Source organism: Cyprinodon tularosa, unplaced genomic scaffold (assembly GCF_016077235.1).
Source record: "Cyprinodon tularosa strain WSP-4 unplaced genomic scaffold, ASM1607723v1 ctg1061, whole genome shotgun sequence".
NCBI classification, from domain to species: domain Eukaryota; kingdom Metazoa; phylum Chordata; class Actinopteri; order Cyprinodontiformes; family Cyprinodontidae; genus Cyprinodon; species Cyprinodon tularosa.
This window is the reverse complement of record NW_024037851.1, coordinates 28458-43027: the sequence shown is the minus strand read 5'-3', so window position 1 is coordinate 43027 and position 14570 is coordinate 28458. Positions and strand designations below refer to the sequence as shown.

The following is a 14570-nucleotide window of genomic DNA, read 5'->3' as shown; positions in this document are numbered from 1 at the left end:
AGAATAGAATAGAATAGAATAGAATAGAAAATCCCTCTATTGTCCAACAATGGGAAGATTCTGGTGTTTACGGCAGCAAAAAGATTATAGAAAAGAAATGGCACACAAATATGTACCATAGAAAAATGTATCAGAATAACATACTAGTGAAGAGTTAAAAGATAAAAAATAAAAATAAAAATACTGAACTGTAAAGTGTTTTAGCAATATAAAAACTGTGCACCTGGAGAATAAATACCAATATACAGCTATGGACATATGTTTTCTTCTTTGTTCTTCTTCTTTTACTTTTTGTTAAAAAAAATATATGGTTTATTGACACGTGTAATCATTTCAAACAAAAATATATTTTTATATTAAGTGGCTTTGTTGTAAAATATTTTGAATCCAACCTCTTTAGATAAACAATACAAAACTAGAACTGTCATTTTCTCAGAATAATCCTAAAATACACACTTTCTTTAAGGAAAGCAAAAGACCCTTTCCTGTTTCAATATAATTTCTGAGGGAGAGTTGCAGCTAAACGCAAACACACAAATATAATGTGCCATCATAAGTGTGATCTCCTGTATAAAAAATAAAAAAAATTCATAAATTTTCTGGTCTGGGGTGTAGATATCTATCGCAGGTGGGTGCTTCGACCGGAGAGGAAGTGTTGGGGCCGGTATGATTTAAGGAGGGCCTTGATTGCAAAATTTTTTCTTTGATTTTTTTTGTTGGTCGTATATATTTTTGTATATTTATGTGATAGCAGTAGTTTTAATTTAAAAAAATTGTCTATTGAATTTATGTCTTTCGTTTTAAAAGTCTGCATCCTTTATGTGTCTATTGCATGTATCGCCCTTTGCTTTTCACTTATTAGAGAACAACTGACGGCAGCGGTCTCTGAAAAAGAGCAATGTCATTGTTGCTAATCATCAAAACTTGTTATACCTGTCGTACACTTAAAATCAGGTTTAAATATGCATATCCTTTTCTCTGGGAAGAAACCTCACTATGCTTAAATATGAGGAAGCATTGGCGTTGTTCTTTCATGCAAAACTAAACATTGGATTTGTGCCAGCTATTGATGTATATAACCTTGTCGCATCCTCATTCTATTATTAAACAGACTAGAGAGGCACATAGTGAAGGTAAAACTTTTGATTGTTTGTTTGCCACAAAAAATATTTTATTAACAGTATTAATCGTGATATACTTTGTTAAATCAGCAGATAACAAAGTGGTTTTGTTTCATAAATTCTTGGATCAACATCATTAGTTCATCCTAAAATCATTTTTTGTTATACTCTTTGTTTTATCAGGGTTCACTTTAGACTTTTGCAGGATGGTGGGGAAAATAATACTACCTGTACTTCTTCTGTCAATTATTGGTGAGTACCCACTCTAATCAACCTTAAATAAATATATCTATATGAATGAATCCAATGAAACATGAAATATGAAAACTGTAATCAATCTATTGAACTAAAAAAACACAGCTTTAACATTCAAATATAAATGAAAATAAAGATAAATAAAATCAAATAGTGTACATAGTCAATAAAACAGTATACTCATATATTACACAGAAAAAAGTTGAATAAAGAAAAACATCTCAAAGCAAATAAACTACTTGAATTTATTTATTTAGGATAGTTAAACAAAATGTGCAATCTAAAAAAATTTAAGTTATAGTGGAGGATGTTATTTTTCTGGGTGGATCATCAAAATAAGTGGTCGTCCTACGTGCTTGTCCCCATTATTACTGATCAATAGCGAGTCTCACATAGTGGAAAAATTGCAAATCTTCTTTTGGAAAGTTAGCTTGTAGGAGCAATGCAAACAGCAACTTTTAAACAGAGCGTGCACCAGGAGAAATCGGCTTGTAAATGCTCTCAAACGTTTAATAGGCGTTCCCTCCCGGGAGCGGGTACAGGGTTGTGCATGTGCATTTTTTAATTTATTTTTTTTAATTGGAGAGGAAGTTTTTTTTTTTTTTTTTTATGTGTAAATCCTCCACTATACCTTTAACTACATCCTGACAGCAAGTGGCACACTCATGCTTCTCTGCTGTCGTTCCATAATGTTAGGTCCTGATGTCATGTTAACCTTTGTTTACATTAAAATAGGTTTAAACTACCTGTTCAAAAGGAAAACAGCGACCTCTGTGTGCCTTATTTAAGTCCCCTTAAGCTGGCAACAATGAGTTTGACTGATTTTCATCTTTTTGTATTTTTTTTAGGGGCTTGAATATGAGAAATGTCATGCTGAGATGAAGCTATTTCTCAGCTCTATTACAAAGCTACTAATGCATAAGCTCCAATGTTTTTTTATTGCTCCTTAATTCTTAATTCTTCATTGGGATTATAACAAGAAGTAAATGTTTACATATCTATGAATTGATTTTTAAAACTTTTTTAATGTATAAATTATATTCTGGTATTCTAGGGATATATTAGTTTTGAATAAAAAAAGTAAATTATGACTAATTTTAACTAATGTTGTGAAACAAATGTTTTAATTAAAAGTTGTTGCTCTGAGCTTTATTTATGTTTCACCATAACTGTTTTTTCTGTAGGTAAAGGGACAACTCAGACATCAGGTAATGTGGAGGTTGTTAAATTGTATCACACAGTCTAAAAGTACATAGTCACATTATATGACTTTTTATTTATGCGCCTCACTCTGGTTACCCAAATAAGTATTTTTGGAAGATCCTGGTATATAATTGTGTTGAAAATCTTCTTTATTTATTATTTACATGTTAACAAACGGAGTTACAGATTTTTTTCTATCTCTCCCTCACATTTCCCTCTGTAATAAATGCTTTGTATCTCACTGAATGAATGACAGAGTGTAAGAGAGGCTGGCTGTGTGTGAGAGTGCCCTATCAGAGAAGTGAATAGCGCTGACTGCATCAGCCAATAGCACAAAGGGCTGAAAATTGTTATTTTGAAAAACATGCCTGCCAAGAAATGCATTCCTTAGCTTTAAATTAGAGGGGCATGTAATCCAAGTTTAGGTTTTTGTATTAGAACCTGAGCTAAATAAGCCTAAATGTGGATGTGTGGTAACTAAATATGCCAGTTATTGTATCTCATATGAACAGAGATGGCAAAAGTACTCACTTTCCGTATAAGAGTAAAAGTACAGTTACTTGTTTTAAAAAATACTCTGGTAAAAGTGGAAATACTGATTAAACCTCTTTACTTAAGTAAAAGTGACAAAGTACAGGCTTGTAAATTTACTTAAAGTATAAAAGTAAAAGTAGAAACCACTTTTTTCATGCCATTGCCTACATTTTAAATGGATGTCTGCCAATAGGACTAGATCTCCGTTGTGTTCATTTTCAATCATCTCGTCGTCCATACTACTATGCTAACGCCTCCGCCACCAAGCTGCAATGATTTGCCACGAATGAATAATCTGCCGATTCATCTTGTAGTGGTGCGTCAAATGCAACGTAGATTCCAATCCAATTAGATCTAATTTGGTATTGATGACGTGAAAATAATAACGGTAACTCCATTGAAATGATTCAAAACTAAAGTAACGAGCCAATTTTTTAAAATGTAAGGAGTAGAAAGTACAGATAGTTGTGTAAAAATTTAAGGAGTAGAAGTAAAAAGTCGCCATAAAAATAAGTAATAAAGTAAAGTAAAAATATCAGAAAAATCTACTTGAGTACAGTAACAGAAGCCAGCTGAATAGAGAGGACGACAAAGACAAGAACCTGCAGATAGTTTTGCATTTATTTGCAACTCAACGTAAATGACATCAGGGGGGAACGCGATGTGAAGTTTTTTAACAGGGCATTCAGATCTGGTGAGTTTATGAAATTAATAACTGGGGATGTCTAATTCTGAAATCCTGTGTGTTTGGGTTGTTATAGATACTGCAACATTTATCTATCCATCTATCTATCTAGATCTATACTCTGTGTGTGACATAAAATATGGATCTCCATCCCTGCCACAAAGGCCATCAAATAATGTTTAAAATAAAAAATACAGTAGGTTGAAAAGGCAGAGCATCCATCCATCCATCCATCCAGATTTCTCCCTTTCTCCATTTAGGCTATCATTTGATAGTTCACGCTCTCCATAGTTCTCCTGTGGCGCGAGTACAGGGCGACTGTTGCACGTCTTTAGCGAGCATGCGTGTTTCCTGTCGCTTGCGCTGTAAATCGTGCCGCCTGCGCTGTGCGGAGATGCAGGGGAAACCGTATGTGATGGGGAAACGCAGCTCGACGTAACACCGGTATTTCCATCTGGAAAACGCTGTTTTGCTGCTGGAGTCATCCTCACTCTCCATCTCTCTGTGTGTGCTGTACGTTAACACCCGCCAGCAGAAACACCCACCTACCCAACTGACAGACGGAATCTCACTATACATCAGCCATTCTCATCCTCCCCTCTCTCATGACAAGGCGCGCACGAGTCCTGTCATGAAAAAAGGTTCATTGTGCGACCTGAGTAACGCGCAGTAACAGGGTGTCTGCAATGGTAACTATAGTTACAGTCAAAGTAATTAGTTAGATTCTCGTTAGTAAAACAAGGTAACGGCGTTAGTAACGCCGTTACTTTCAACGCCGTTAGTCCCATCACTGAATATGAACAACATACTTGTCAATACTAGTTTTTTCAAAAATAAGGATATTTTTTGTATCTGCCCAAAAGATAATTATTTATCATATCTTGTCTTGTATTTTAACAGTTTTGTTTCTTTGACGTTCAATTAATGATTTTTAAGGACTATTAAAAAATAAAACAATTTAATTTGTTCAAATGGGAACCAGAAGGCTAAATAATTATAATTTTTTTGGCTGTTTATTAAAACAGCCAAAAAATAGCAGAGTAGCAACTATACCAATAAAATTAAAGATAAAGATATAACCATGTAAACTGTGTACCGTAATTACAATTAGTCTTTTAGCTTTAATTCAAAGTGCTTTACCTTAATTTCAGGACCCTCTGTCAATTAATAATTGATTCCACCATAGAAAAACTTGGAACTTTGCAATTTAATTATAATAGGCCATAAGGGGTCATATAACACTGCCAATTAAATTTTATTCCAATCATCAGTTTTTTCCAAATCGTCAGTTTTAAAGAAGCATTAATATCACTACTACTTTAATCAACTTTGGTATAATTTAACATATTCAAATGCAGTTTATGTTTAAGAGAATTAAAATTTTAAAATGTTCCAATCAACTAATTCATTTGCACTGTTTACCCTTATTGTAAATAATATTGTTAAAGATGTATTACTCTTGTTAGCAGATATAGTTATCCATTTCCAGCTATGTATCATCTACTAGAACTGTGTCTTTACCCATGGAAAATGTTCGTCATATTAATGTATTTCCTGCAAAAGAAGGTTATTCATTATATTTTATCTGTAAAAACAGTCCAAACTCAATAAAAGATGCATTTATAATCCTCCTTAAGACCAGAATCTAACCTATTAACTTAGTTTAATGTAGCCTGTCATCTTACACTAAAATTTAGCTGTATCATCATAAGCTATTTATTTATCTATTATGAATAACATTAGCTATTTTGTACCACATATTTCATATCTATAATACGTTTATCAAAATGTTCTATATTTAATTTATTCTAATAGTATGTTCGTAGGTTTTTGTTTTTCTCTTTATTCTAGCTTCTTCATGTCTTATTTTACTTTACCTCTTTGAATATCTAAACATCGCCCTTTCAAAGACTTTAATTAAAATGTTACACCAAATCAGATTTCAGTGCCAAACATTTGACATATTAGACCAATCATTATTTCCATTCGTGAGTTAGAACAATAAGGACAAATCCCACATATTTTGAACTTCATCCTTCAAACGTTAGACCACCTGTTTATACCTTTAAATGAGAGTTTTGGATCAGTCGAATTATTTAATGTCCTACCTGCATTTCTATGAAATTGAGAAACTAAAAAAGGGAGACTTGGCCAAAAATAAAACACATTTTTGTGCAAACTGTGCCCACTTGGAAGTCAGCCACGTCCACTTAGAATATAAAGTGACACGTCGAATTACAGCATCCTATCTATCTTGGAAAATATATTTGACTGAATGAGGAACATAAGAAAGAATTTTTGGTATAGATCTTTTCAGCAGAGCCTGAATTCACCTGTATGTTTCTGATGTTCTGTGTAATTTGGCTAAATAAAGGCTTTACTGCACATACAGTATACCTTGACTCCATTATGATTTTTCATGTCTTTCTATATATAATGATTAAACAGTTAAAGGGTGAAATCTGAGTTTCTATTTTGCAGGACTGTGATTTAATTTACTAAATGAACTTAAACTAGTCAATTTAAATGATTGTAAACTTAGTTAATTTTTTGAAAATCAACTAGTTTATTTTCATCTGTGTGAACTGAATTTTGAGCTCATTTTTTAATTATAAATTCGCACAACATTGGTGTACATAACTTATAATTTTTGTATCTTAGACTGAGACAGATTTTATTTCATCACTTTGTACACACAAGGGTATAGAAAAAGAAATTTAGTTTTAGTACAGCTCTCTAGACTTTTTAATTTTTTTAAGTGCAGCCTTAATAAGGTAAGCAGCAGTGATTCCATCTTGATCAAATGGTTTTTCTCGCTTTTTTATATGGTCATATAATGTGATTATACACCTTTAAATGCATTGATATTTGTTATTCTAATTTTATATGTAATGAGATTTTTGTCTTTTTATTAAAGGAAATACAACTCAAAACCCAGGTAAGTTAAATGTCTGATCTACTTGCACAATTCCATTGCACCATTTAAACCAGGTGTAATGTAATGACTTCATGTATGTTAACTTGATGAATGTTTTTTGTGTTTTTGTAGGTGAAATGACAACTCAAAACCCAGGTAGTTACAATTTCTGTCACTCTGCTTACTATTCTTTCTATTTTTGTATTATTAACAATAATAATAATTGCAAATAAGCAATGTATAAAACAATACACACATTATATTGGGCATAACAATAAAATAAATTGTCTAAACTCTAGCAGACACTTTAAAGATGTCTAAAGTATGGACATTTTTATTATCTTTATTTTATGTTTACTGATGTTTTTTGTGTTGTTATAGGAGGAATGACAATTCAGAGCCCAAGTAAGTTGAGGGTTTGGATCTACTTCAATCTTTACAAAATGTTAACATGGTGTAATGTATCGACTTTATATATCTTGACTGGGTTCAGAACTCAGGTTAGTTAAAACTGCCTGTCTGTCTATATGTCTAGCATATCTACCAGCACGTAAACATTGTTTACACACGATAATATGCAATTCAATTGTTTTAACTTTTAAAACATAAGGTAACTAATATAACCTCTAAAGTCACCTCTAGATAAAATACATGTGCTTCTTGCATGCACTTTATCCATATTGCTATCAAGAAAAATAATTTTAGCTTGTGTTGCACTTTTTTATTTGCTTTTCTATAGCTGGTTTGCAGAAACAATAGATGGAGGGCCACATGAAAGTTACACTAAAATAAACATTAGTTACTTTCTTTGTCGCTTGACATGGTGCTTGTTGCTGTCATAAAATATAAATGGTCTTGTAGAAAACTCTCACCAGTGCAGTGCTGTGAATTTGGCCTCTCCATGAATCATTTCTGCACATTCTCCTACCGGCTTGGCTGGTAGGTGCAGTTACTTATAGTAACATCAGTCGTCACCCTGCCATTAGTTCCTTTAGTTCCTGTTGAATAAGGACATTTTGACAAACCTTTTATTTAAAGGACTATTTTATAGATTTGACTCGAGAATTACTTTTTAAACTTGAAAGAATTGGGATTGAAGAGTAGATTCTGCATCAAAACCACTGATTTTATTTATTAAATAAAGCCAGCTTGCAAATATTCACCTCTAAAAGCTTGGGTAATCTGCGCTAATAAGGAAGAGATGGTATAAGAGCTCAAAATGAAATAACCAAAGAAAAAAATATGCATTCCTTATTCATTTACCTTTAAATATATTTGACTTGGTACTGTATGGCATAATGAAAAACTAAAATGGAAATATTCTCCATGTTTCTATATTATCTTATGAAACTAAATAAAAATGAAAAAAACTGTTGTTTCTCATATTTTCATTAGTGGTTTCAAATTAAAACACAAATGACTAAATCATACAATATTGAATTTTAATTTAATTAGATAATCTATATTGTATCTTTTAGGACCCCTCTACCAAACTGGTGGAACAACAAGCTCTCGAAGCGATGATGGAAGCTCCCCACGAATTTCACTCCTCCAACCCTTCAGCTACTTTGGCAAATCTTACCTTCAGATTTATGTATGTTCATCTTTTTCTTAGACCTCAAGGCTTTTCTTTTTAATTTTGAAGACAATATTCAAACATTGACCAAAAAGTAAATAAACATCAACATCCAATTAGAGTGTTGTTTTATTTGCAGGTGAATCACAATGGACATCTGACCTTTGAAGCACCATGGTATAGTTATTCACCAAAACCGTTTCCAATGTATGGAGGCAGAGACATCATTGCTCCTTACTGGACCGATTTAGACAATAGTAGAAGTGGTAACATCTACTACGTTCAGTACACCAATGGCTCTATTCTCCAACAAGTTACCCAGGACATCAACTCTTACTTCCCACAAATTAACTTTTATGCCACCTGGATCTTTATTGCAACATGGCATAAAGTTCCCTATTATTTAAGGCCTGAAACAGTAAGGAAATCTATTCAATGTAATTTCTGCAGTGCAAGTTTATATTAAACTATGTTTAATCTAAATATCATTGTAAAAATTACCCTTTTTCCATAGCAATCAACCTTTCAGGTAGTTTTGGCTTCCAATGGGAATTATTCATTTGTGCTTCTGAATTATGGGGCCCTGGCACCGAGGGAGACCTCTATAGAGGTTAGAGCACTTCAGTTATATAGAATATTTTGTATTTGTCTTGTCTTTGCAATATCCATTGTCTATTTCCTTATATATGACTAAAATCAATTTTTTATGCATCTGTTATTTTCAGGCTGGATATGACACAGCCTATTCCTGTCACCATTCCACCATTGTTGGATCATTCTCTAATAACACAATTTTCAACGATTCACTTTTAAGCCATGGTAGTAACGTCAATGTATCCGGTCGCTGGGCTTTCCGCCTAGATAATGGATCAAGAGACTGCATTGGTAAGAAGAAAGCATCATATTTTGCACTTTTTTTTGCTGGATTATTTTGAAAACATAAACCCTTTATGAAAGTCTGCCATAAAAGCAGATACAGTACCATACAAGTGCGTGGGGGTAAACAAGATAAGTGGATAAAAAAAATGAGCACATCAAGGTTGTGAAAATCTTGAAGAAAATGCCAAGATCCAATGTGATGGAATGCATAAAAAAGATTTAAACCTTAGCGGGATACGTTTAGACTCACAATGAACACTGTGCAGCAGCTGCTGTGAAGTCGCGGTGCGGGTATTTGGCAGAAAGCCACTCACACCAAGCATTGTTTATTGTTATCACAAAATAATATATAATCCATCAGTACAATATCATTTGAACAGAAATTACAAGCCTGAGTGAATGTTTCAACCTTGCATATTATGAATATGTTTAAGAACACAGGAAGAACTTTTCAGGACCCCTCTACCAAATTTGTGGAACAACAAGCTCTCGAAGCGATGATGGAAGCTCCCCAAGAATTTCACTCCTCCAACCCTTCAACTATTTTGGCAAATCTTACGTTCAGATTTATGTATGTTCATCTTTTTCTTAGACCTCAAGGCTTTTCTTTTTAATTTTGAAGACAATATTCAAACATTGACCAAAAAGCAAATAAACACCAACATCAAATTTGAGTGTTGGTTTATTTGCAGGTGAATCACAATGGACATCTGTCATTTGAAGAACCATGGGGTAGTTTCTTCCCCCAACGTTTTCCAATGTATGGATGTAGAGACATCATTGCTCCTTACTGGACTGACTTAGACAATAGTAGAAGTGGTAACATCTGCTATGTTCAGTATACCAACGGCTCTATTCTCCAACAAGTTACCCAGGACATCAACTCTTACTTCCCACAAATTAACTTTTATGCCACCTGGATCTTTATTGCAACATGGCATAAAGTTCCCTATTTTTCAATGCCTGAAACAGTAAGGAAATCTAGTTGATGTAATTTGCAGAAAATAAACTGTTTAATCTGCATAGTCATTGTAAAAATTTTCCCTTTGCCATAGCAATCAACCTTTCAGGCCGTCTTGGCTTCCAATGGGAATAACTCTTTTGTGTTGATGAATTACAACCCCCTAGCACCCAAGGAGATCGCTGTAGAGGTAAGGACATTTCAGTTATATGCATTGAAAATTTCTATTGCTTTTTAACAGTTCAGTATCTATTTTATAAAGCATGCCTGAAATTATTTTTTTCTAAACGTGTCATTGTCAGGCTGGATATGACACAGCCCAATCCTCTCACCACTTCACCATCCATGGATCATTTTCTAATGACACAGTCTTCAACAGCTCCCTTTTAAGTCATGGTAGTAACGTCAATGTACCTGGTCGCTGGGCTTTCCATGTAAATAATGGTTCAAGGGGCTGCAGTTTCAATGATAAGAGGGAAACATCAGTATATGTTTATCAAGATTTGAACAAAAATAAGGTAATAGGCAACAACTCCAGTCTGTGTCAAATAGTTAAACAGAAGGGCTATTATAATAGCTGCAGGGGGAAACACTCGGTCAATCGTTCCAGGCCAAAGGTGTGTGTGTAAGGACTAATGCCAGTGTTGGGACCTTAATCTATTTACGTAGTCACCTCATGGGGACCTATGTCCCTATTGGGACCAGGATTTTTTTGAGCCTGGGTTAGGTTTAGGACCTAGGTGACAATGCAGTTCAGGTAAGGGTTAGGGTTAAGTGTATGTAGGTAATAGGCGATCTTAAATAAAAGCAAGTCAATGAAATGTCACCATAAGTTACAACCAACCCTCTCCATTTATGGAGAGGGTCGGGTCTTTTTTATTATTATTTTTGTAAAGAAATACTGCTTAATTCTTAAACTACATAGCTGCAATACATAAGGCTTGTTGCGCTAAAGACAGAGAAAGGAAAATACACAACCATTTGTCCTGGGTCATGGAGCAGCACCACCATCATAGAAAATTGTTACAGTATAGCGGCTCTCACCTGAGAAACACGCCTCAAGTCAAAGTAACAGCTTAACTTTAGACAGCTCTCACCTGCAAGCAGTCCGTTCCCCGTGCAGGCAGTCACAGCTTGTAAATCCTTTGATACCGCTGAAATAAAGTTCAGTTTCTGATTTGTTTATGTTTGCTAGATGCAGTTATAATTAAAACCAAAACCAACAGAGTCCTATATTTTGAAGCAAGGTTACTGGGATAGCAAGACAACTTCAGGTTTAACCTTCAATTTCAGGTACCAGGAAGCTGGATTCATTCTTAGCAAGGCTAGTCACCATCACGTATGCTGAACGGCAAAGCAGTTCTGGGGCATGCTAGCTTTCAAGAATGATCTGAATCCTACAAAACCAGCAGCCTATCAGCTACTTGAGAAACAATTATGTGCATTTTCATTGAAGACATGATTTAATTCAGAGCCAAAAAAAACTTAAATAATACAGCATCACAATGAAAGAACTTGGAAACAAAAAAGCAGTTAAAACAAAATATCCTCTTGGCAAAGAAATGAGTGGCGGGTAGCAGGCGAATCACTGTCATGAGCAACGAAGACACAAACTTTCGGTCTTTAGAACCGACACAGGGCCGAGCATGTCCCTACAGAAACAAAAGGGAAGCACAAAGAACAGAAACACATAAAAGAAACTCTTCAAACTTGTGGATATCCAAACTGGGCATTTGTCAAATCAGCAAGGAAATCCAAAAGACACGCAGCACAACATAACATTGAGAAGATGAAATGCAAAACATTGCCATCCCATATGCTGCTGAAGTCACTGAAAAAATGAAGAGGATTTTATCCAAACTAGTGCTAGTTTAGTTTTAGGCTAAAGACAACACCCCCAGACCCCTTAAAAACCAAACAACCTCAACACAGAAGCATGGTTCAAAACAGGAGAGCTACCTCCTCCGGACAAGACTCAGCTGTACATCTACAGCTGACAGGTGGTTTGAAAGGAATGTGAAGGAAGCTATTTATGTTAAGAGACAAACAACCTTAAACACAGGTGGTGGATTCAGGTTTCAGTTCTAAAAAACCCACAATGCAGCGATAGAGTTGATTTTTTCATGCTATCATAATTCTCATCGCCATGCAGGGGACCAAGATATCTTGCCTGGTCAGCCAGGCCAACAATGCCCCTAATTACCCCCCCCCCCCCCCCCCCCCCCCCCCCCTTTTTAAAGGGAAAGGCCAGGATCTGGTATTGCAGGCTACCAAAGACCTTAAAGACTCCCCATCACCAAGGCCATTTTAGGTTCAACTTGCATGTTTTCTAAGCCAGAACAAAGCTATGTTGGGCTACTCCATAAAGCTTCGAACTCAACTCTAATTCTGACATTTTGAATGGAAAAAGCTTCCTGGATGGGAAAGAAATTTCTTCAAACTTGGAAAACAAAGTCCAATAGTTGTCATGATGGGTCTCTGTGATTTATTAATCAATACATTAATGTGATTAATTAGTCAATACAGGGTCGGAGAGAACCGTCCGTTTTTCCCACAAAGAAGAAACCAGCACCGAGAGGGGATGAGGATGGTCGAATAATACCAGCAGCAAGTGACTCATTGATGTATTTTTCCCATGGTTTCTCGCTCAGGTTTAGATATATTGAACAGTCTCCTGCTGGGGAGGGGAGCTCCTGGTAATAAATCAATGGCGCAGTCGTATGGTCTATGAGGTGGAAGAGATGTCGCACTGACCTTACTGATGACTGGTGCCAGATCATGATACTCGGAAGGAACAGAAGAAAGGTCAGGAGAGTCCATCTCCCCCCTACCTCTAGGGGACTAAATAGCAGGAGCCACAGAACGAAGACATGAGACGTGGCAGGAAGTGGACCAAGACTCAATGTGGCATTCAGCCCAGTTGATATTGGGGTTGTGACATTCCAACCACTCGAATCCTAGCACCAGGGAAGAACATGCAGAGGGGAAAAACAAAAAATGTTAGGGTCTCATGATGATTTCCAGAGATAAGAAGCTCTAATGGTCGTGTCTGATGAGTGACTTGATGCAGCTTCTTCCCATCAATAGCTGAAACTCTGAGAGGCTTTTTCAGCGGAATAGTCTCAATCTTTAGCTGCTGAACAAGATTTGAATCAATGAGTTGTCTCTCACAACGAGAGTCTATAAAAGCTGACAATGTGAGAGTCTGATCAGAAACAAATAAAGTCGCAGGTAACAGTAAGTGAGGAGATTTCTCAGATCTTAGATGGTCCGTCAGACTCCTCACATCCTCTGACGGACCCTGGCTTTTGATTTAGCCGGGCATGTAGCTATAAAGTGGCCAGGCTCACCACAGTACAGACACAAATTCCCTTTGAATCTCTGTTGTCTTTCTTCATGGGAAAGCCTTGTATGCCCAATCTGCATGGGTTCGACCTCAGCTCCTTCTGTGGACGAGGAGAAAAAGTGAATGGCATCAGTAGGAGCAGGAGACGATTGATTCTTAATCCTTGGTCTGGTATTGGGCTCTGGGGATCTAGAAAAAACAGAAAAATTTAGGCTTCTTTGCCTAGAACTATTTCTAGTTCGGAGTCTGTTATCCAACCGGATGGTTATTCTGATTAGATCCTCCAAACTAGCTAGTTCGTCAATTGTGGCGAGTTCATCCTTGATGTTTTCATTTAAAGCCTTAAAATAGGCACTTTTAAGTGCACACTCATTCCAGCCTGAGGCTGCGGCTTTAACCCGGAAGTCAATGGAAAACTCCGCCACCGTCTGATTTCCCTGCTTTAAACTAAACAAGGCTCGGGAGTCAATAGTTTTGTCAGAATCTTGATTAAAAACCAGAGAAAATTCAGTTATGAATTCAGAAAAGGTACATGAAAAACTGGATTCAGAGGGAAACCTAGCCTCCGCCCATTCAAGAGCTCGGCCAGTGAGTTGAGAAAGAATGAAGGCAATTTTCTTCTTATCATTGGAAAAACTGGCGGGTGAGTGTTCAAAAATTAAACGACACTGGAACAAAAATCCTTTACATTTACTTTGAGTACCTGAAAATCTTTCAGGGAGGCCCGGACGGAATTCCGGAAGTGACGTGACAGTTTCTGACCTTTGAGGCGGAAGTGGCTCCGAAACGGGAAGTTCGGCAGACTCTGCGTTAGCATTTCTCATATAGCCAGCCTATTCCTGTAAAACTTGATTCTGGTGCTCGATATGCGTGTTTAACTCACGGAAGGTTAGTGCATGTCCTTGAATTTGGGCAGCTTGCTCCTCTATTAACTTCCGGAGGTGGTCTGCTGGGTTCTGTTTATGGCCGGAGTGTTCTGTCATGATGGGTCTCTGTGATTAAACACACATGCAGAACACCACAGGAAACGGAGTAAAAGTTTAACAGTTTATTTAGGAGAAGCACACAAGAGTATTTAATGAACAGGTTCTGG

The 14570-nt window shown here is 36.0% G+C and overlaps 1 protein-coding gene across 6 annotated transcripts in view; it reads left to right on the top strand.

The window, feature by feature from the left end:
* The first annotated feature begins 1022 nt into the window (after positions 1 to 1022).
* LOC119785109 (venom serine protease 34-like) overlaps positions 1023 to 14570 on the top strand; it is a 30432-nt gene continuing 16884 nt past the window's right edge. For 2 of the 6 annotated variants that reach the window (XM_038287539.1, XM_038287531.1), the window contains exons 1-14: positions 1023 to 1133; positions 1305 to 1373; positions 2561 to 2584; positions 6716 to 6736; positions 6848 to 6871; positions 7097 to 7120; positions 8194 to 8309; positions 8431 to 8709; positions 8806 to 8901; positions 9017 to 9176; positions 9605 to 9741; positions 9863 to 10141; positions 10226 to 10321; positions 10434 to 10599. In XM_038287539.1, the coding sequence (XP_038143467.1) occupies positions 1070 to 1133; positions 1305 to 1373; positions 2561 to 2584; positions 6716 to 6736; positions 6848 to 6871; positions 7097 to 7120; positions 8194 to 8309; positions 8431 to 8709; positions 8806 to 8901; positions 9017 to 9176; positions 9605 to 9741; positions 9863 to 10141; positions 10226 to 10321; positions 10434 to 10599 (1555 nt within the window). In that variant the 5' untranslated portion in view covers positions 1023 to 1069. The remainder of the gene's footprint in view (positions 1134 to 1304; positions 1374 to 2560; positions 2585 to 6715; positions 6737 to 6847; positions 6872 to 7096; positions 7121 to 8193; positions 8310 to 8430; positions 8710 to 8805; positions 8902 to 9016; positions 9177 to 9604; positions 9742 to 9862; positions 10142 to 10225; positions 10322 to 10433; positions 10600 to 14570) is intronic. The other 4 variants (XM_038287550.1, XM_038287547.1, XM_038287558.1 and 1 more) reach the window with 4 other exon arrangements.